Source organism: Oncorhynchus kisutch, linkage group LG13, assembly GCF_002021735.2.
Source record: "Oncorhynchus kisutch isolate 150728-3 linkage group LG13, Okis_V2, whole genome shotgun sequence".
Taxonomy (NCBI): Eukaryota; Metazoa; Chordata; class Actinopteri; order Salmoniformes; family Salmonidae; genus Oncorhynchus; species Oncorhynchus kisutch.
The window spans coordinates 69,637,857-69,659,315 of NC_034186.2; the positions used below are offsets into that span (position 1 = coordinate 69,637,857).

Sequence of the window (21,459 nt, forward strand, 5' to 3'; positions counted from 1 at the left end):
TGTAAGTCACAGTCATCTTGGTAGTGGTTCCTCTGAAGTACTCAGACTCAGGCGTTTACCGTGTTGTTGTGTACTGTAGCAATGCAGCATCATAGCATCACATTCAAACCTTATCAATTCTGTTAACATCTCACCTGCTGCTCCTGCTTTTCATTCATGGACTCTTTGATTCATTCAGAGACCATATAAAACTGTTTCTAATAGAAACAAAGATGTGTGTCAAGAGACTCAGATCAAAGAAGGGAGAATTAACAGTGAGTTTGTCTCATCTGAGTGATGACTGAAATATAGGTGTTGTCATCCAGGTCACCTGGGACTAGGAGAACTGGAATAAACATCTGTAGCAAAGTGACAGATGTGCTGAATGGACGACCATGTCAGCAACCATACAGACATTCCACTTACATTGGTTTGGTTGATAAAGACTAGACACACACACACACTCCAGTGACACACACCAGTGAGTCAGCATAGATGCGGGGCAGGGTGAGTGTAGTGAACGTTAAACTGGCAGTAGAGGACTAGCAGGTGTTAGGGGGTGGGATGTGGGGGAGAGGTACTCTTGCTATTACTGTATAAGAGACAGTAAAGAACAGCCTCATACACCATCTCTCGCTGTCTCTGCCCGGTATCTGAAAGGGTGACATTTCTGTGTTTGGTTAGAGGGACCACTCATAATCACTTAGAGCCACATAGTGTAGACGAGACAGTCCGGTGGTTTGAGTTCAAGTCATTTCAACACCAAACAGTGAAGCAGTCTCAGAGCATGACACAGGAGCTCTAACGCTAACTCTCTCTCTCAGCTAAATTAATTGCCTAAGCAAGTGAAATAGATAATAAACAAAAGTGAAATAAACAATATAAAATGAACAGTAAACATTACACTCACAGAAGTTCCAAAGGAATAGAGACATTTCATATTTCATATTATGGCAATATACATTGTTGTAACAATGTGCAAATAGTTAAAGTAGAAAAAGGAAAATAAATCAACATAAATATGGGTTGTATTTACAATGGTGTTTGTTCTTCCCTGGTTGCCCTTTCGTGTGGCAACAGGTCACAAATCTTGCTGCTGTAATTGCACTGTGGTATTTTACCCAATACGTATGTGAGTTTATCAAAATTGTATTTGTTTTTGAATTCTTTGTGGGTCTGTGTAATCTGAGGGAAATATGTGTCTCTAATATGGTCATACATTTGGCAGGAGGTTAGGAAGTGCAGATCAGTTTCCATCTAATTTTGTGGGCAGTGTGCACGTAGCCTGTCATCTCTTGAGAGCCAGGTCTGCCTACGGCGACCTTTCTCAATAGCAAGGGTATGCTCACTAAGTCTGTACATAGTCAAAGCTTTCCTTAAGTTTGGGTCAGTCACAACGGTCAGGTATTCTGCCACTGTGTACTCTCTGTTTAGGGCCAAATAGCATTCTAGTTCTATTCTCGTTTTTTTTGTTAATTATTTACAATGTGTCAAGTCATTATCTTTCTCTCTCTATCTCTCTTTCTCTCACTCACTCACTCTCTTTCTCACTCTCGCACAATGTGAATAGTTTTCTTCTGAAAGGTTCTTCTTTCCTGTGAGAAAGATGTGTAGGTGTGTTTCTTGACAGCTACCCTTACACCTTGTATTATCTGTGATCTAAATAATGTGATGAACAGACCACCATGTGGCTAACCCCAACAACAGGAGTGCTTGATGATGACTAACTAAGGGAGATGGCAAGTTGGCCATCAACACGTCTATCATTTCAAATGGAATGCCTACTGCACTTCATCATGGTATTTGCGTTACTTCTGTTTCAAGCAGGCAACATGCACATCCAGAGTCAAAGTGTTATGAACATTATGAGGATGAAAGACTTTTCAGAAAGTTACATTTTGGATCAATCAAATCACATGATCAGTTACTTTCTCTGCTAAAAAAAGATGTCCTGTAAAAATAAACAAAATGTCTAAATGCAGCTTTTCTTTGTGTGGACCTATAAAGGGGAGGATTAGGCAGGGAACCCCACATAAGGGTTTGACACTAAAGTTGACATGGTTTCCCCTCGCGTGTATCATCGTTGCTCTTTCTGTCTCGGAAAGCCGTTGGGCAGATATGCAAAAACAGGCGTTAGGGGTGAAGGAGTAGGGGTGAAAGGGAAACCACTGGACCATTCAGATGGTTGAGTGTCCCTCTCACCCACCCACCCACTTTCTTAGTAAAATTGAAAAAAACATCAGGCATAGTGCAGAACAAATTATTGGTCAAGACTCTCCATACAGTACAGTATGTCTTCTCAACACAATGGAGGTTAATATAAAGGGCCAATGCAGATGATTTTATGTCAATATCAAATTATTTCTGGGTAACCATTAAGAACCTTACTGTAATAGTTTTCAATTAAAATGGTCAAAAGAATATAAAAGATTTCTGAAACAAGAATTTAGCTCCGACTGTCTGGGAGTGGTCTGAGTGCGGAGGGGGAGAAAACTGTTATTGGCAGAGAAGTTTGGAACTCTCGTTGTGATTGATCTATTAACCCTTGTGTAGTCTTAACATTCTATATACTCCCCTTGTCCTAAGGGTCAAAAATAATCCGCATTCACTAAACCCCTAAAATAAAACTTTTACCCAAATCTATTTTGCATGAAGAAACAACCTGTCATTCATCACAAACTTTGTGAATATCGGGATTTTCCCTCTCCACAATGCAGAAAGACTGCATTTCATCGGTGGACACCACAATTTTTTTTATTATTGCTAAAGGTACTGTATAGTTGTCAACATCAAATCAAATCAAATTATATTGGTCACATACACATGGTTAGCAGATGTTAATGCGAGTGTAGCGAAATGCTTGTGCTTCTAGTTCCGACCATGCAGTAATATCTAACAAGTAATCTAACAATTTCACAACAACTACCTTATACACACAAGTGTAAAGGAATGATTAAGAATATGTACATATAAATATATGGATGAGTGATGGCCAAACGGCATTGGCAAGATACAGTAGATGGTATAGAGTACAGTATATACTTATGAGATGAGTAATGTAGGGTATGTAAACATTATATAAAGTGGCATTGTTTAAGTGACTAGTGATACTTTTATTACATCCAATTATTAATTATTAAAGTGGCTAGAGATTGAGTCTGTATGTTGGCAGCAGCCACTCAATGTTAGTGATGGTCTTGAGATAGAGCTGTTTTTCAGTCTCTCTGTCCCAGCTTTGATGCACCTGTACTGACCTCGCCTTCTGGATGATAGCGGGGTGAACCGGCAGTGGCTTGGGTGGTTGTTGTCCTTGATGATCTTTTTGGCTTTCCTGTGACATCGGGTGGTGCAGGTGTCCTGGAGGGAAGGTAGTTTGCCCCCGGTGATTCGTTGTGAAGACCTCACTACCCTCTGGAGAGCCTTACGGTTGTGGACGGAGCAGTTGCCGTACCAGGCGGTGATACAGCCTGACAGGTGTGAGTGTTTTTGGTGAGTCACATTTCTTCAGCCTCCTGAGGTTGAAGAGACGCTGTTGCGCCTTCTTCACCATGCTTTCTGTGTGGGTGGACCAATTCAGTTTGTCCGTGATGTGTACGCCGAGGAACTTAAAACTTTCCACCTTCTCCACTACTGACCCGTCGATGTGGATAGGGGGGTGCTGCCTCTGCTGTTTCCCGAAGTCCACGATCATCTCCTTTGTTTTGTTGGCGTTGAGTGTGAGGTTATTTTCCTGACACCACACTTCGAGGGCCCTCACCTCCTCCCTGTAGGCTGTCTTGTCATTGTTGGTAATCAAGCCTACCACTGTAGTGTCATCTGCAAAATTGATGATTGAGTTGGAGGCGTGCATGGCCACGCAGTCATGGGTGAACAGGGAGTACAGGAGATGGCTGAGAACGGCCCCAGTGTTGAGGATCAGCGGGGTGGAGATGTTGTTTCCTACCCTCACCGCCTGGGGGCGGCCCATCAGAAAGTCCAGGACCCAGTTAGCCCGGGCGGGGTCGAGACCCAGAGTACTATGGTGTTAAATACTGAGCTGTAATTGATGAACAGCATTCTTACATAGGTATTCCTCTTGTCCAGATGGGTAGGGGCAGTGTGCAGTGTGATTGCGTCGTCTGTGGACCTATTGGGGCGGTAAGCAAATTGGAGTGGGTCTAGGGTGTCAGGTAGGGTGGAGGTGATATGATTCTTGACTAGTCTCTCAAAGCACTTCATGATGACGGAAGTGAGTGCTAAGGGGTCATAGTCGTTTAGCTCAGTTACCTTAGCTTTCTTGGGAACAGGAACAATGGTGGCCCTCTTGAAGCATGTGGGAACAGCAGACTGGGATAGGGATTGATTGAATATGTCCGTAAACATACCAGCCAGCTGGTCTGCGCATGATCTGAGGTGGTGAGGCTGAAGGCAAACTTTGATGAGAAGGCCTCTCTCCCCCTTGATGCGAGGAGTGCAGGGGGAGCTCAGTCTTGTTCTTTCTAACTGTGCCAGCCATGGTAATCTTCCTCTTCAGGAGCTGTTGGCTGAGTTCATAAGAGGTGAAGAAATTGTCACGTGATATTGTGCCCTCTCAGTCCATCTGTCACATCAAGCACAACCCCAGGTTCTTCTCCGGGCCTCCACTGGTCGGCTTCTCTGTGTAGACTTGCATCTTCCAAGCGTAGCTGGATTGTGCTTCACAGGCCACCCATATCTTGATGCCATACTTTGCTGGCTTGCTGTGCATATACTGCCGGAAAGGTCAGCGACCTTTTGACAAAAGAGATCACGATCAGTAATTAGTATCAGTAGCACAGAAAACAATCACATACATTAATGATATTACAGCAATACATAATAGAAGGAACAGTGAAAATCACTTACATCACAGATATGAAAATAAAAACTTACTTCTGAATGGAACCAGTTGCTCATCCACTGTTACTTCAGGCCCAGGGTTGTAGAGGTATGGCAGACGCTCCACCCACTTCTCCCAGACCTCTCTTATGGCCGCCAGTCTGTCTCTCACACGTCTTGCAGGTCTTGACTCACGCTTATCAAATCGTAGCATTCTTGAGAATATTTGAAATACTTTCAGTGTTATCCTGGCACAGACAATTGCCCTTCCACTCTCTGCCCAGAGACTACATGTAGCCTCACCTCAGGACCTATACACACCGCTAAGATTAGCAGCCCTATGTAGGCACGGAGGTCAATCTCGTCCATCCTTTTCCAATTGTCTCCATATTTACGGAAACACTCCAAATTTGTCATCTCCAGGATGATTTTTTTCAATGGTTGGTGTGATGAACATGTAGAATGTTGAGGAGATGTCCTGGGCATGGGCAACTGCATGTCTTGTGGGCCCTGTGGTCAACCTTATGACATTTTGTGCTGCCATCCTGCCCTGGTTGTCATATGGTGACAAGGACCATGTTATTTTGCTGTTCTTTGATCAAATTGTCTCTCTTTCAGATTGGGGGATTTCTTCTTCATCTGAAGATGATGCATCGTGCTCTGGGTTGTATTCTTCCTCATCTTCTTCTTCAGATACCTCCTCCCCTTCTAAATCATTTGTAACGCTTGAAGAGTGATGGGTGTGGAGTCAGACGCAGAGAGCTGAAGATTCGAGGGAAAAACGCTTTAATGTCCAAAAACCAGAAACACGTACAAATGGGTGAAGCCAAAACACAGGCGCAAACACAATCCAAGGACCACTGGTAATAACCCGGACAGCGTAAACCCAACAATAAGCAATACACCTCTTACGTACATAGAAACAAGCCCGCACAAACACAAGCGGGCTAATCGAACTTGAATAATACCAACCCAGAAACCCCAACAAGGAACAGGTGAAAACAATTAGACAAAACCAAACGAAAAGGAAAAGGGATCGGTGACAGCTAGTAGACCGGCGACGACGACCTCCGAGCGCCACCCGAACAGGAAGGGGAGCCACCTTCGGTGATATTCGTGACATCATTGTTCTCTTGTTCCTCCTGGACATCTGAAAAAATCTGATCTACGACCTGTTGGGCACTGAAACGTGCACTCATGGCACGAAGAGAGAGAACAGGGTGGACTGTCATCTGCAGCACCTTTATAGCCTCTGACTGCATTCCCCATTAGTAAACAATGCTTTCAAGAAATTTTTATTTGTCTGAAATGTTGTTTATTTTGTCTGAAATTGTTTTTATTTTGTCACTTGAGTCATGTGTGGGGTCGTGGAGGGGAGATGCTGCACATGCCCAGTAAAGTTTTAGTTTTGTCTGAGTTCAATCAGTAGCACACATAGTTTCATTTTGTGTGTGTGTGTGTGTGTGTGTGTGTGTGTGTGTGTGTGTGTGTGTGTGTGTGTGTGTGTGTGTGTGTGTGTGTGTGTGTGTGTGTGTGTGTGTGTGTGTGTGTGTGTGTGTGTGTGTGTGTGTGTGTGTGTGTGTGCGTGCGTGTGGTTTTTGTGGTTTGTAAATGATTTTATAACTGCCGGGTCTAAAATGACCCTGAGACAATCTTTGTACCCTGGTGGTGTACAGCTTACATGGGAATATGAACAAAGGTGATGTTTCACTTTTTCTAATGTTGGGGTCACTCTAGGATAAGTAATCAAATTTCAAGTTGAAAAAATATCATTTAGGGTGTTTTCTCTGCTGTTAAACATAGTGGCGGGACATGTTTTACCCTTAAGACAACACAAGGGTTAAGTCATTTACCACCTGGTCACCAGCCAAGACGAAACTTCACCCATGCAAACCTTGTTAGGTCCTGTGTAGATTGTATTTTCAACCAGCAAATATCAGGAAATAACACTGATCAAATGTACAATATGATACAAACTGAATTTTGACTGAACTGGTCCTTTAATCAACATAAATATCTTTGAAAAACAGAGCCTTAAAATTCCAAGCTTCACTACTGTATAACGTATTCCTAAAGATGCTGCATGCATTGTAAAGAGTGCAAGATCTGACCATTGACCCCACAGTAGTAACCTACATCATCCATATCATTAATTTATCATAGTTTTCACATCAGCCATCTCACACCCACATGAAATGCCGCACCATCAGGCTAATGCGTGTGCTATTTCAGGTAGACAGGTTGTAGCTTGGTTCTATGTTGTTAAAGCCTCTCCAGCCTCTCTAGTGTTCAACATCCTGTCAAAGCAAATGGTTTTCTCTGAGTACTGTACAAAATAGAACCTGGTTGTTTTCCCCACACTAAAACAGTTTGTCTTTTTTAAACATGAAAAATATATATTAGAACATTTCAGTAACCTGCAACTGTGATGTGAGTGGGACAAAAATAATAAATGTTTGTGCCTTTAAGGATAAATATGATTAAAGAGATTACTCTGGTATAACCTGTGTGTTGCTACATTTCAAACTGTCAGTCTCAGCCTAACATTTTGAAATGAGATAATCAACCAAGATCAATAACTTGCCAGTTCAACTCTGTATACTGTAGTAACCAATCATATCTCACGGATGCTCCCATGACAGACCAATCAGGGCCAGATGAGGTTTTAAGAGGAGGGACTGAGAAGAGAGAAGAGGTAACCACCCTTTCCCTTACCTAAACGGACACCCAGCCAACCCTGTCATTCAACAGCCAGGTCACAATGCCTGTAGGGTCGACACTCTCCACAGTGGGTGGGTTGAGTCACTCATGAACTGGTGAGTCTCTCCATCACACTGAACACCTCTGCTTTACTACACTTTCCGTCCCTGCATGGTCTCCCAAGCCATTCTGCTCAATTTTACACATTTTCTCTAGATTTCTTTCTATCTTTCTCTCACTCACTCACTCACTCACTCACTCACTCACTCACTCACTCACTCACTCACTCACTCAATCTTTCTCTCTCTCTTTCTCTTCACTATCTCCTCTCTGTTGATCCTGTCATCTAGCTGGTGTCTCTGTGGTTTTTAGCTTCAAAATGTTCCTCGCATGCGACTCCAGCCTTTACGTGTGAGTAGAGGAGAGGCCCTCCGGTTCTTCATGTGTTGTCAGAGGATGTTGAAGTTGTGTCAGTGCACACTAGGTTTTCCCCTTAGCTTTATGGGCTATTGAGGATATGTAGATTTGCTTGTGGTAATATTGAGGCCTGCATACTGAGGGCCTAATGTCTGTCTGTAGCCCGCTACTGTATGTGTGATATTCAGTAATCATATCGCCATCAGAACCTGATTTATGGTGGTACTGTCCTATATGCGTATAACCATGGAAAGTCTACTCATTCAACTTTGTGGATCGATTAGTTTGTATGGATGGTTGCATTGATGGTGGATCAAGCTGTTGTTAAAGGTTCTGCATGTAACATTTCTACCTGCAAATGTCAATAATAATAATGCATTTTACTTCTATAGCACATGTCAGTATCAGTAAAGGAACATACAGAGGTGACTCAAATTATTGTCACCCTGATAAAGATTAGCAAAAAAGACTGTATAAAATAAATAATACAAGCTATGCTGAAAAGATTAGAACATGTTATTATTTTTACTAATACAATTGCTCAGAGAAAGATATTTTGTTTAACAACTAATATTTTCTTTCTCAAAAAGATAGGGGTCATAATGATTGTCACCCCTGTTTTCAATACTCCAAGACAATAACTCCAAGCACACATAAAATTCCACAAAGAATATATAATGTCCCCTTTTTTTCAGCATACAATATAGTATTTGTATTATGTATTTTATACAGTAATTTCTGCTCATCTTTATCAAGGGTGACAATCATTTCTGTCATGACTTAATTTTTTTTAATGCACTAATATACAGTAAATAATCCAATTAATGTCAGTGAATATGTTCTATAAATTTGCACCCTATAAAGTATTACTGGACCAATAAAAATAGGGATGAAGTGATGATGGAATACATTGTACGATAACTGCTAATCTGTAGTTTCACTTACACATGAACTTCATTGTAATTTTCAAGAAGGGTGGTCAATGTCATTTAATTTAATTAACTTAAAGCAGTTTCTTCTCAACAATAAGAAATTAAAAAATTTGATTGCAGGATCCCTCATGTTGTGTAGAGAAAGTTTAGCAAAAACATTTAAATCAGAATGTGATGATGTCTATGATCTGTTTTGTCCCCACCACCAATAACCAACGTTATTGAGCCTTGGATGATTGGCCTTTGTGTGTGTGTCTTGGCAGGGAAATGTATTCCACAGTTGTGGACAATGTGAATCCATTATGTGGTGCATAATATCATAATATGGGGGGGGGGGACGCAAAGCGGACATGACGCAACGTGGAGCCGTGGTATATTGGCCATACACCATACACCCATGAAGTGCCTTATTGCTATTATAAACTGTTTACAAACGTAATGAGAACAGTCAAAATAAATGTTTTGTCATATATACCACAGCTAAGGGCTGTTCTTGGCATGACGCAATGTGGAGCCATGGTATAATGGCCAATATACCACAGCTAAGGGCTGTTCTTAGGCATGACACAACACGGAGCTGTGGTATATTGGCCATACACCAGAAACCCCTGGGCTGCCTTATTGCTATTTTAAACTGGTTACAAACGTAATTAGAACAGTCAAAATAAATGTTTTGTCATACCCGTGGTATACAGTCTCATATACCACGGCTTTCAGCCAATCAGCATTCAGGGCTCGAACTACCCAGTTTATAATATGATATAATCTATAATAATACAGAGGTCATGATTATTTCCTAAAGCTACAGATTAGGGGTACTAGCAGTGTAGCTGCAGGAAACGTTCAAGAGATACCCAAACAAAAGTACGAGAGAGTAGGCATCGACCCATTCAGCAAACAAACCACATTTAGGGTGTTTAGTAATATGTAAGCAAATAAAGGAATGTATTACTTAAAATACTGAGTTCATACTTTTGGGAGTGGAACTGACACTTTGTTTGACTATGTGTGTGTTGGAAAGAGATTAAGCATCAATTACAGTAACGGTGATATTAACGTGCTGTCATTTCAGTACCGGTATGTCTACTTTCGATCTTATCGACTGTCGCCGTCGGCGGATAGAAAAGGAGTTACTGTACTGAGCAGAGGTTACTGTGCCATGAGTTAAACAATTAAGTGTCTGCGTGTTGGAGCCCCTGGCTGTCCTTAAATAAGAAAACCTAGAGATTCTTGCCACCTGGTTTGCTTAATAAAAGGAATTTTATGCACAGCATTTACTTTTACTTTTTACTTTCACTCAAGTATAACAATTTAGTACTTTTTCCACCATTGTAGTTAAGTACATTTAAAACCAGATACTTTTAGACTTTTACTCAAGTAGTATTTTACTGGGTGGCTTTCACTTTTACTTGAGTCATTTTCTATTAAGGTATCTTTATTTTTACTCAAGTATGACAATTGAGTACTTTTCCCACCACTGCTGTTTAGTAGGATTGTGCCCAGAACTACGGTTGACCCACTGTAAATTGACGTGACCCTGTTTCTTTTCGACACAATCCTGTCATATCAAGACTCACTACTGCATATTCCAATAGCACAACTTGATTTATACCACATACTGCACACTGTTACAACTGTAGATGCCTATCTAAACCAAATTACAGTACACTATAGGTTGTTGTTGATCAAACAAACTTGTCGTCTGTCTGTGAAGCCTGTGTGTACTGGCATTAGTCATAGTGTCATATTCTGAGGAGGTTTGTGGCTTCTGAGCGTATAGCTGAGAGATTAATTTCAAAGCTGACATGAAACATAACATTTCCACACGTCAACCAGACATACAGCCTCCGCCACTTATTTTTACTACAGAGGTCAGATATAAGACGTGCTAAAAACATCTGTGAAATATGCTGTACTTCATCAACCACAGAATTGACGTAGACCTTTTAAGCCACAGATTGCTACACAAGGACTTCAGGGGAAATGGACTTAAAGATGGACTTAAAGATAATATCATGAATGGAAATAATTTAATACTACTAATAATAATATGTTCTTGAGATTCATTTCAGTTCATGCTGCAGACTTATTGATATGTAACATGATCGACATATCAATTGCTCCTGTAATGTTGAACTTTTTAAGTCGTTCTTGCATTGTGTCTGTCCCTTTCGGGCTATGAATTTCCAAAATCCTAGTAACCAACAGCACGTTATCAACCTAACCTACGTCAGCAGGTGATATGATCTGCCCGCTGAGTTTCCAACCCCCTCTTCTCTCACCCCTGATAGCTTGATGGAAAAACACTAAGAACCAGAGGCGTGGGATATAATCTATTTATCACAAAATCAATCTCTGCAATTTACCTATTTATACAAATTAATTTTCCAACTTGCTATCTGACAATTTTTATTTCTCAGAAACATAACAAAAAATGACCACATTTAGATAATTTCACTGTCTCCTTTTTCCTATAGGTTGAATGGCGTTGTCTCAAACTGTTTCTAAACCATCTACTATTCACCCGCCCATCTCCTCTTCCCATCACTCCTCCCTTCCTCCTCCAGACCTCCAAGATGGTCCGAGTTCACAACACCCAGTACTCCCTCTTCCTGCGCCAGGCAGATGTCCTGCGTCGCTCGGGGACGTTGTGTGATGCTGTCATCTCAGTGGAGAGCCAGGTGTTCAGGGCCCATCGGCTGGTGCTGGCCTGCGCTAGCAAAACCCTGGAGCATCAGCTCACCCTGCAGGCTGCATACTCAGACCAGCCTGATCGCCTCAACCAACCTTACCACTGTAGTCTGGAGCTCCTCTCTCCACAAACATTCCAGCAGGTCCTGGACTTTGCCTACACCGAGACCCTGGAGGTCCCTGTGGATGATCTGCCCCAGCTTCTGAGGGCCGCCAAGCTCCTGGAGATGCATTCCCTGGAGGAGCAGTGTCGCAGCCAGCTGAAGAGAAATCGGGGGTGCCTGACGAGAGAGAGAAGAGAGTTGAGAGAAATAAGAGTGAGAGGAACAAAAGAAACTAGAGAAATGAGAGAAACGAGAGAACTTCAGATAACAGAGGAGAGAGATGAGAAAGAATTCCTGAAAGGAAGTCACATTCCAGAAGAGGGGGATCCCCAGACAATTCCCTCCATTGATCTGGAGCCCCAGAGCAGCCCATTCACTGAGGACCCCACTCTTCCTGACACTAGGGATAACACCTCTGGTTCATCACCCCCACAGAGAAAAAGGCCAAAGCAACTCACACCCACACTAGTGACCACCACACCGCCTCCATCCAGAGACAGTGTCATCGCCACCACTGCTGCCACCATCCAACCCCCTCCCCCTCCTCCCCCAGCGTCGAGGGTCATGTGGCACCAAGTCAACACCCTGAGGAGGATGGCCTTGAACTATAACGACATCCTAGCAGCCAGTTCTTCTTCCCTTCAACCTTCACAGCACCTGGTGACATACCCTTTCCACCTCTCCACTCCTCACATGTACCCCCTGCTAATGTCCTCCATCCCGCCCCAGGTCCACAGCGCCGTCCTGGGCTACCCTGGTATCCTGCATCCATACCACCACCCCCTGCTCTCTGGGTCTCAGGAGCTGGGGGACATCCTGACGCAAGGTTTGCTGGGAAAAAGAGACCCGATGGATAAAGTGTTGATAGGTGGAGCACCAGGGGAAGGGCAAAGGTAAAACTGCTGTGGAGGGGTTTTATACTACAGACGTTTTGGTCTTCATTCTTCTACTTCTTTCCCTGTTCTCATTTCTACAATATAGTTCAGAATATCCCTAGTTTGCTTACATTAAGTAACACATATCGACACAGCTATCTGACTCTTTGTGTTTTGGGTGGATCTGAGTGAAAGTCTCCTGTTCTTTCCAACAAGCAGAGTTTCCCCTGTCTCCAGCTAACCCTCTCCTGTCTGTCATATTCACATGATGTATATTATGGATGTAGATGGTCATTCATATTAGCTGTGTCCAAACCACAGAACAGCTGCTGAAGTCATGTTATGTGGTCTGTCCCTTGATGGTGGCATTACACACTATCTGGTTTATGGTTTTACAGTCAAGCTACTTCCTCTTTTCTAATGCAGAGACATGATGTACTGTATGGTGTAATTGAAAGGCTCTATAAAGCAGTTTTCTGTATAGTATCTAAAGGGGGAGCCCCCTTAGTTTCTCTCCTCCCTTGCAAATATCAACCATGAAAGACATTCAGATCCACTATAGATCGGTTACAAATGGTTTCAGTCCTGTTCTTAATTAAACAATGTCTGCCTATTTTTATTTATTTTATTTAATCAGGAGAGTCCATTGAGCCCTGAGGACAAGAAATTCAACGCAAACAATCCAATAAAATGTAAAAAGAATATATAAAAAAATACATGTTACACTTTGGTATAAGGTCCCCATAATACACATTGCGCGCACAAACTCACACAAACTCACACAAACTCACACAAACTCACACACACACACACACACACACACACACACACACACACACACACACACACACACACACACACACACACACACACACACACACACACACACACATTAGTCTTAAAACTGTGTTTATGTGATCCTGTTTCAGTGAGGAAACTATCGGTCGTCAACATCTCACTGACTTCCTCCTCCCTCCTGTTGCTGATCTCTGAGGTTTATCTGATATCTCTGGCCATTTCATTTAGGTGGCGTAGAAAACCATCTAGCAGACTTTGTAGCAGATTTGTCACTTTTGTTTTTAGGGCCACATAAAGAGCATTACGTCTCTTCCTTTAATCTCTGAAAAATCATTCACCTATGGTTTTTCAGTCTAGCTAACAAAGTGCGTCAGATGCTGTGGAAAGTCCCTTTTCTATGTGACACTAAACATACAGTAGCATTGTAACGCCTGGCCTCTTCCTCAGAACCCCAACCTACGACAGTTGGGTACTTACATTTGACATCAATAGACAGGTACATATATAGGTTGGAGAGGCCGGGGAGAAGGACAGGATGTCTAAAGGTGGTGTGCAAATCAATCTGCTTTGGCATGACACTCATTGCAACACATCAACTGGGTTATCTAATAGTGGCTCGGTGACCACCATACTTGCGTGTTTGCCTTACAACAGTTACGTTGACTCTTGTCCTTGAAATAAAGTTTGATTTTGAACCTGTCTTCTATGGGGCCAGATACTCCCAGGAGCGTCCAGGAAGAACCCAGGACTGTCAGCACTGCAGCAAGGTCCCCCTGGGCAGCTCATGGCTGCAGGCCTCAACCACCAACCCCTCAGGTACTGTAATGTCACAACATTCACTCAGTGCTTTTTCCCTAGACCTCTAACTGGGGTACATTGCAAAAAGCATCATCTCAAAATGTGAATATTGTATTGGGAGCTGTACAGAACTAAGACGTGACTGTATTCTTAATATTCTAACAGATACATGGCAGTGACATTTCTAACAAAGTGTGACCCTTAACCTTTAACGTCATAGGGACAGAGCATATAGGAAACATGAGAGAGAGAAGAGTGCCTGAGGGAGAAGGAGAGAGAACGAGAGAGAAAGAGAGTAAGAGAGTGCAAAAGAGAGAGTGGGGGAGATAAAGGGGAGAGAAAGAGAGAGAGAGAAGCGTGTCTTAGGGAGAACGAGAGAGAAAGAGAGTGAAAGAGTGCGAGTGAGAGTAGGGGAGAGAGAAAGTAAGAGAGAGAGAGAGTGAGCGTGAGAGCAAGAGCGTGAGAGAGAGAGATACAGAAACAGAGACAGACAGACAGAGTGAGTGAATGAGTGAGTGAGTGAGTTGTGGCTTTGTGCTGGCGGTGCAGCAGTGCGGTAAGCTGGCAGAACAAACAGTACGTTCTGCAATGTGCTGGTGGTTTTGATACAGTGCCAAAGGCAAAAAAGCTTACATCTTTTTTTCACTCTATGTAGGGTGGTCAAATCAGCCTCACATCTTTACAGTCTGTGTTTGTGTGATGGGGTTAGCACTGTCACTCGCTCGTTACAGTATGACTGAGAGACCGTATTCATGTGACTCAAGATTATCTCCACTGATTGTCTCCACCAAATTGAATGGACAGCCAAGAGTAACATATTTAGTTGAATAATGAGTGTTTCACTGACTTCAACTGGTCACTTTTATCAGGATTGATCATTTTAGTCCCCATAAGTGGGGATTTACAAGCTTAGCCATCAGAGGTTTGTGTGTTCTAAGCGAGAGACCAAGGAAGGTTTGGACAGGAAGCTAATTGAGAACAGGCTGAATTGTAGTGAGAGAGGAGTGTACACTTTATTGTGGTCTTGGTCCTTGCTCTCCCCCACCTCTCTCTCTCTCTCTCTCTCTTTCTCATCATCTCAATCTCCCTCTCCAGCCCCCCTCCCCAGCCCCCCACCCCTATTCAGCATCCTGCATGTGTTCTACAGGGCCCCATAGTAACTGTGTAAAACAGTATCACTAACTGCCACCAAAGGGCTAGAGAGCTGACTGCTCTACTTCAGAATCACACCTCGGTCAGATTATAGAGATGTACAAAGGTACACGATGAGAGGAAACCAAGGTTCTTCTTGTCAATTTGAACCTTGTGAAGGGATGTGGTGTATTTATAGAACTATCTCTGGTAAAAGGAGGTCTTAGATATCATTATCTAGGTGTGTGACAAACACAATTAGGCTACATAACGGTTGTATAATACCATTTCATACAATACCCACTGTAATAAAAGAAAAAATTAAAGTAATCTTTGAATTTATCTTCACAAATGAAGACAACAAAACATATTGAGTGAAGAAGGTTGCTGCTTTGACAACAGTGAGCCTTTACAGTCATGAGTGTGACCCCTGTCCTACAGAGAATCCATCTGCATGCAATGTGGCTGAGCTCACATCACCCTTTCGTGCTAGTAGTAGGTCATCACTCTGGCCTGACACTATTGTTTAACCGGGTAATGGTCACCAATGATTGTGCTGATAAATATAGACGTTTGAGAAAACAATTAACCCATATGCTCAATTATACAGGCTGCAATGGGGAGCACAGGGGGAACGTCAGGTGCCGAAACGCATTATAGTATAGAAATGGAGCTACGCTAGGTTTATTAATACTGATGTTCAGTGGACGGTTCTGTCTGTATACACATAATGTATATTCATGTAAAGTTAACTATAACTAATTATACATTACTCATCACAAGATACTAAATGAAAGAAGGAATTTACATGACATGGAATGATTACAATTCCACCCCCACCCCATCTTGTTGATCTCTCCTCCCCAGGCTCAGGTGAGACTTCTCTGGGGTGTAAGTACTGTGATCGTGGCTTCAGGGTGGAGCGGTCACTGCTGTCCCACCGGCGAGATCAGGGAGGAGAGAAGCCCTACGAGTGTAATCGCTGCTCCAAGAGGTTCAGCCTCAAACACCAACTGGATACACACCACCGGGTACACACAGGTATTACATCCCCCTGTGTGTGTGTGTGTGTGTGTGTGTGTGTGTGTGTGTGTGTGTGTGTGTGTGTGTGTGTGTGTGTGTGTGTGTGTGTGTGTGTGTGTGTGTGTGTGTGTGTGTGTGTGTGTGTGTGTGTGTGTGTGTGTGTGTGTGTGTGTGTGTGTGTGTGTGTGTGTGTGTGTGTGTGTAAGATTGGGGGTGTGGGTGTAGGTGTGTGTTTCAATGTGTCAGTTATTGTGTATGTGCTTGCCTGCTCACTATCAATGTCAACCCCAGGAGAGAAGCCTTTTGAGTGCCGTCTGTGTGGCCAGCGGTCAAGGGACTACTCAGCCATGATCAAGCACCTGCGGACCCACGGCGGGGCCACACCCTACCAGTGTACTGTCTGCCTGGAGTTCTGTAGCAGCCTGGCTGCCATGCAGAAACACCTGAAGAACCACCCGCTGCAGGACTTTCCCCCAGACTGGACCATCAGCAGCACCTACCTGTACACATGCCATACCTGATCTAGCTTGAAGGCAAATGTAATGTCAATAGAGAATAATTTTACTACCAAACAACTACATCTCAGGGAAACTAACTCATAGAATGTAATGTACATACATGGTAACAAGACACCAGTTACCGTAGCATTTATCCATGTACTCCAAAAGTGCATGGAGTACGTCAATGCATATTTCCACCACTAGAAGGACACTGGGTCTCAGAAAAGAATGTAAAACATGTCTAGCACCAGCAGCATTATCATTATCAAGCACAGTATTATTACCATTCTATCGTGGCTGCAGCTGAAGAGTCACTTCCAAGAGACAAGGAAAGGAAACATCAAGACTATTTAGAGGCAGCAAAAAATGTGTCCTTGTTTCATATGAATGTGTCCATCTATGTTTGGCCGTTATCTCTCTCAAGAAGACTTGGTGCAATCGTTTTGTGCACACATTCTTGATTTTCATTTAGCCATGTGTGTTTAGTACATTTAGACGTTGTTTGATTCATATTTACAGTGCCTTTAGAGTCTGCACCTCCTGGATTTTTTTCCCACGTTCTTTTGCGTTTCAAAGTGAGATAGAAATATATCTTTCTTTTTTTATCATTCAGCTACACAAAATAGTCCCTAATGTCAAAGTGAAAAGAAAATTCTACACGTTTTTACAAATTAATAACAATTAAATGACTAAAATATAGTAGCTGCAGAAGTACTCACACCCTTTGTTTAGCAAAGCCTAAATGAAGTAAAAATGTGTCTTAACAAATCACATAAGTTATATGGACTCCCTCTGTGTGAAATAACAGGGATTGACATGATTTTTAAATGACTACCCCTTCCTCTGTTCTCCATACATAGAACATATGTAAGGTCCCTCAGCCAAGTATTGAATTTCAAACTCAGATTCAACTACAAAGACCAGGAAGCTTTTTGAAAGCCTCATAAAGAAGACCAGTGATTGGCAGATGGGTAGCAATAACAAATCAGACATTGAATATATCTTTAACCATGGTCAAATTAATAATTATGCTGTGGATTATGTATTAAACCACCCAGACACATCAAAGATGCAGTCATCCTTCTGATCTGAGCTGCAGGACATTAAGGAAACTGCCTAGGGATGTTATTAGGCCATTGGATATTAGGCCATTGGAGATTTTAAAACAACTACAGAGTTCAATGGCTGTGATGGAAGAAAACTGAGGATGGATCAACAACATTGTAATGACTCCACAATAATGACCTAAAAGACAGAGTGAAAAGAAGAATATAAATATACAAAATACAAATAATCCAAAACATGTATAGAGGCACTAAAGTAATACTGCAACAACAACAACATGGCAATGGAATATACTTTTTGGCCTAAATGCAAAGCCTTATAATTATCTAATCAAGGTATATTAGTGTTGAATTTTTTATTAATTAAAAAAATACAAATATCTTTCACTTTGATATTAGAATATTTTGTGGAAGCCGTTGACCTAAAAAATACAATTAAATACATTTTAATCCCACTTTGTAACACCATAAAATGTGAAGAAATCCAAGGGGGTGTAGACTTTTTTTATAGGTGTTGTATATGTGCTTTAGCCTGTTGCTATTTTAATGATAGTATTGTTATAATCAATGTACTAGTTTAGCAGATGGCCTGTTTTGGTACTGAATGTAGATCCTCACACAGTCACACCCAACCACAAAGAAACAATAGCCTGTCAAGTCAAACCTTTATAATATGAGACCATTGGTTTGCTTTGAACTTGAGTGTGAATGCATTTTGGCATAAATTACACAGCAGCTGGCATGCAGAGTGTATTTGCAATTAGTATCTCTTCAGAGAATAAATGTTTTAAATACATATTTATTTTGACAGGTTGTGTCAGTCAGTGTTCTACCATTTTACTTACTGTACTTTTTTTTTTTTTACATAAAACAACCATATCTAACATCTTATTCATCTGGTCTAAGCAATCCTCATAATTTATCTGAACTATCTGAAAAGATTTCTGAAAAGCAGCATTCGCTAAGGCAGCACTTTAAATAAATAGGAATGAACAAATAAATGAATGTTCTACATTTAAAATTACAGTTGCTTATTATCTTAAATTAAAATAGCTTAGTTGATTATAATCAGTCCATGTGGAAGCCTGAGAGCACCTGATATATATCCCTCTCCCTCTCCCTCTCCCTCTCCCTCTCCCTCTCCCTCTCCCTCTCCCTCTCCCTCTCCCTCTCCCTCTCCCTCTCCCTCTCCCGGCCTTGGAGGGTGAGTAGAGCGAAACCTTTCCACCAGGACGTTAAGCTGCTGGGTCTCGCGGGAGCTGCAGTGGGGTGGAGTGGAACCGACGCAGGTCCACCCGGAAGGAGCCCTTCTCCAGGGTCATGGAAGGCTCATATCAAGCCCCCTACTCTATCAATTCAATTTAAGGGCTTTATTGGCATGGGGAACATATGTTAACATTGCCAAAGCAAGTGAAGTAGATAAACAAACGTCTCTGTATCTATGTAGGAGATATTCGCTTGGCACATCATACCTGGGAGAGGAGAGGAATACAGTCGGTCCAGACACTGCATCTGGAATTTTTGGCAAATAAGATACTGAATACTTTGTGCTGCATAGCCAGCCATGGCACTTAAAAGTTATACATAATTTGAACGACATTTTTCGAATTACCATATTCTGCCACAAGAGGTCACTATGAGCCAAAACTTGCATCTGTTACTTATGGTTGTTCATAACAACCGTTCTCTTTGTAACCACTGGTCCTTTAGAGTCTAAGTAACATAATTGAAAACAAAATCCCCATCCAAATCTGTCAGTTTAAACTAGAGATTCATTTTAATGTATGGGCTGCGTCCCAAACAACCGCATCGGGCCTATGTTGCCTTAGGCATCTGTGATGGAAGGTGGCCAAGCTACAGTGGTGTTTGTCTGACCATTAGACATCGGTCTTCTCACATCTGTTGCATCGGAATGGTTTGGCCCACAAACAAATATGACCAGTGACCACTCTATGGAAAGGGGAGAGTCTCATGAACACATTTTGCTCGTTGGCCAACACACGTGTCAAGGGAATTGTCTGAAGGTAACCCATACAAATGAGTGGAAGTATGGAGGTAGTTTTGTGCCAACAAAAGTAAGGGGTTAAATATGAGTAAAATATATACATATTTCCTGAGCTTTCGTATGTCCTAGATATAGGACAGACACTTCAAAACCTTATTCCTTATGATTAATTTTTTGACTGGTCTTTTTTGCCATTTATGATTGTGTTAATCAATGTGTTTCTATGGGATATAGTAGTAAAAGAAAAATTCAATATTTTATCAAATACATTTCTTATATATATTTTTTTCACCCCCGAAAGGGGTCCAAAATTCAAAATCAAAAACAATTCCATATTTTTTGACTTTTAGAAGTTAATGCCTATCTGTCAGTGTGCTAGAAAACTACAACACATGATTGTAATTAACATGGTTTAGATAACTGTGATCTTGTGCAACAGTAATTACATGGCACAGCCCTTCTACAGTCCTGTGTAACCAATGTATTCACTCAACATAAAACAAAACAGCTACTCATCATCCTTCGCTTTTCTAAATATTTATCTGATTCTCGGCCAAAATTACAACACGTAGTTTTACTCTAAACTGTATATCCAAATCTGGCTCTGATTTAAGACAAAACATTTATGTCCCTACTCTACACAATGTGTTATTCTAGCTCTGAGTCAGTGCTACAGCCCTGGTTGTGGGAGTCCCCCATCCAGAATAGAACATGTAAACATGAACACTTGGCTCTTAACCACACTGTCCATGGGTAACTCCATCCTCCCTCCCTCCCTCCTTACATAACGGAAAACTGATGGAGAGTGTTTTACCCACAAGTGGCTTCCATGATGCCCTCCAGGAGGGCGATGATCTCAAACTCATGCTTCCTCAGCTGTTCAGGGCCCAGTTCCCAGAAGGGGCTGGAGAATGTGGCTCTCACTCAGGTCCCTCAGTCGGAACATCAGACACAGCTGGTCGTCACGGTTGGCGATGACGCAAGTGCAGCTGAAGAGCAGTGTATCTGCCCTCTTCTTGGAAGGGAGAGCTTGACGAACATGCAGCCCACCATGAGAGTGTTGATCATGGAGCCCACGATGCACTGCATCATGACCAGCAACACGCCCTCGCGGCAGGCCGGGATGACGGCGAGCGAGCTGTAGCCGATGGTGCGCTGTGTCTCCACAGAGAAGAGCAGGGCTGAGATGAAGTCATCTACTCCCAGGTAGCAGGGCTGCTGCCCCAGGGTCTGGTCCTGGCTGCTATTAGAAGGAGGCTCCAGGTCCCCACAAAGAAACAAATTCGGGATGTAGAGACCAGCAAACCAGAACCAGATGGTGGTGTAGCACATCATGAAAATAAAAATGAACCAGCAGAACTGCAAGTCCACAAAGGAAGTGAAGATGTCAGACAATAAATGGCCCCTCTCGGCAATGTGACACAGGTTGACCCAGCACTTCCTTTCCTTGGCCATGCTGTCCTTCTCACAGGTGAGGCAGGGGCTGCTTGAGGGTTGCGGTGGGGACAGGGGTGAGACCCCGTAAGAGGTTGGCTTGGCCATGATGGGCACACTGGGGGCGTGTCGGGGAACACCATTGACCTAGGAGCAGAACAGGGCTAGATCT

The 21,459-nt window shown here is 42.5% G+C and overlaps 1 protein-coding gene and 1 pseudogene across 2 annotated transcripts in view; one reads left to right on the forward strand and one right to left on the reverse strand.

Annotated features, from left to right (window-relative positions):
* LOC109901659 (zinc finger and BTB domain-containing protein 16) overlaps positions 1–18,739 on the forward strand; it is a 49,624-nt gene extending 30,885 nt beyond the window's left edge. For both annotated transcript variants that reach the window (XM_031838003.1, XM_031838004.1), the window contains 5 exons: positions 7,458–7,631; positions 11,342–12,552; positions 14,048–14,148; positions 16,129–16,302; positions 16,576–18,739. In XM_031838003.1, the coding sequence (XP_031693863.1) occupies positions 11,441–12,552; positions 14,048–14,148; positions 16,129–16,302; positions 16,576–16,805 (1,617 nt within the window). In that variant the 5' untranslated portion in view covers positions 7,458–7,631; positions 11,342–11,440 and the 3' untranslated portion in view covers positions 16,806–18,739. The remainder of the gene's footprint in view (positions 1–7,457; positions 7,632–11,341; positions 12,553–14,047; positions 14,149–16,128; positions 16,303–16,575) is intronic.
* Positions 18,740–20,154: 1,415 nt separating this feature from the next.
* LOC116376676 (G protein-activated inward rectifier potassium channel 4-like) lies at positions 20,155–21,459 on the reverse strand (annotated as a pseudogene).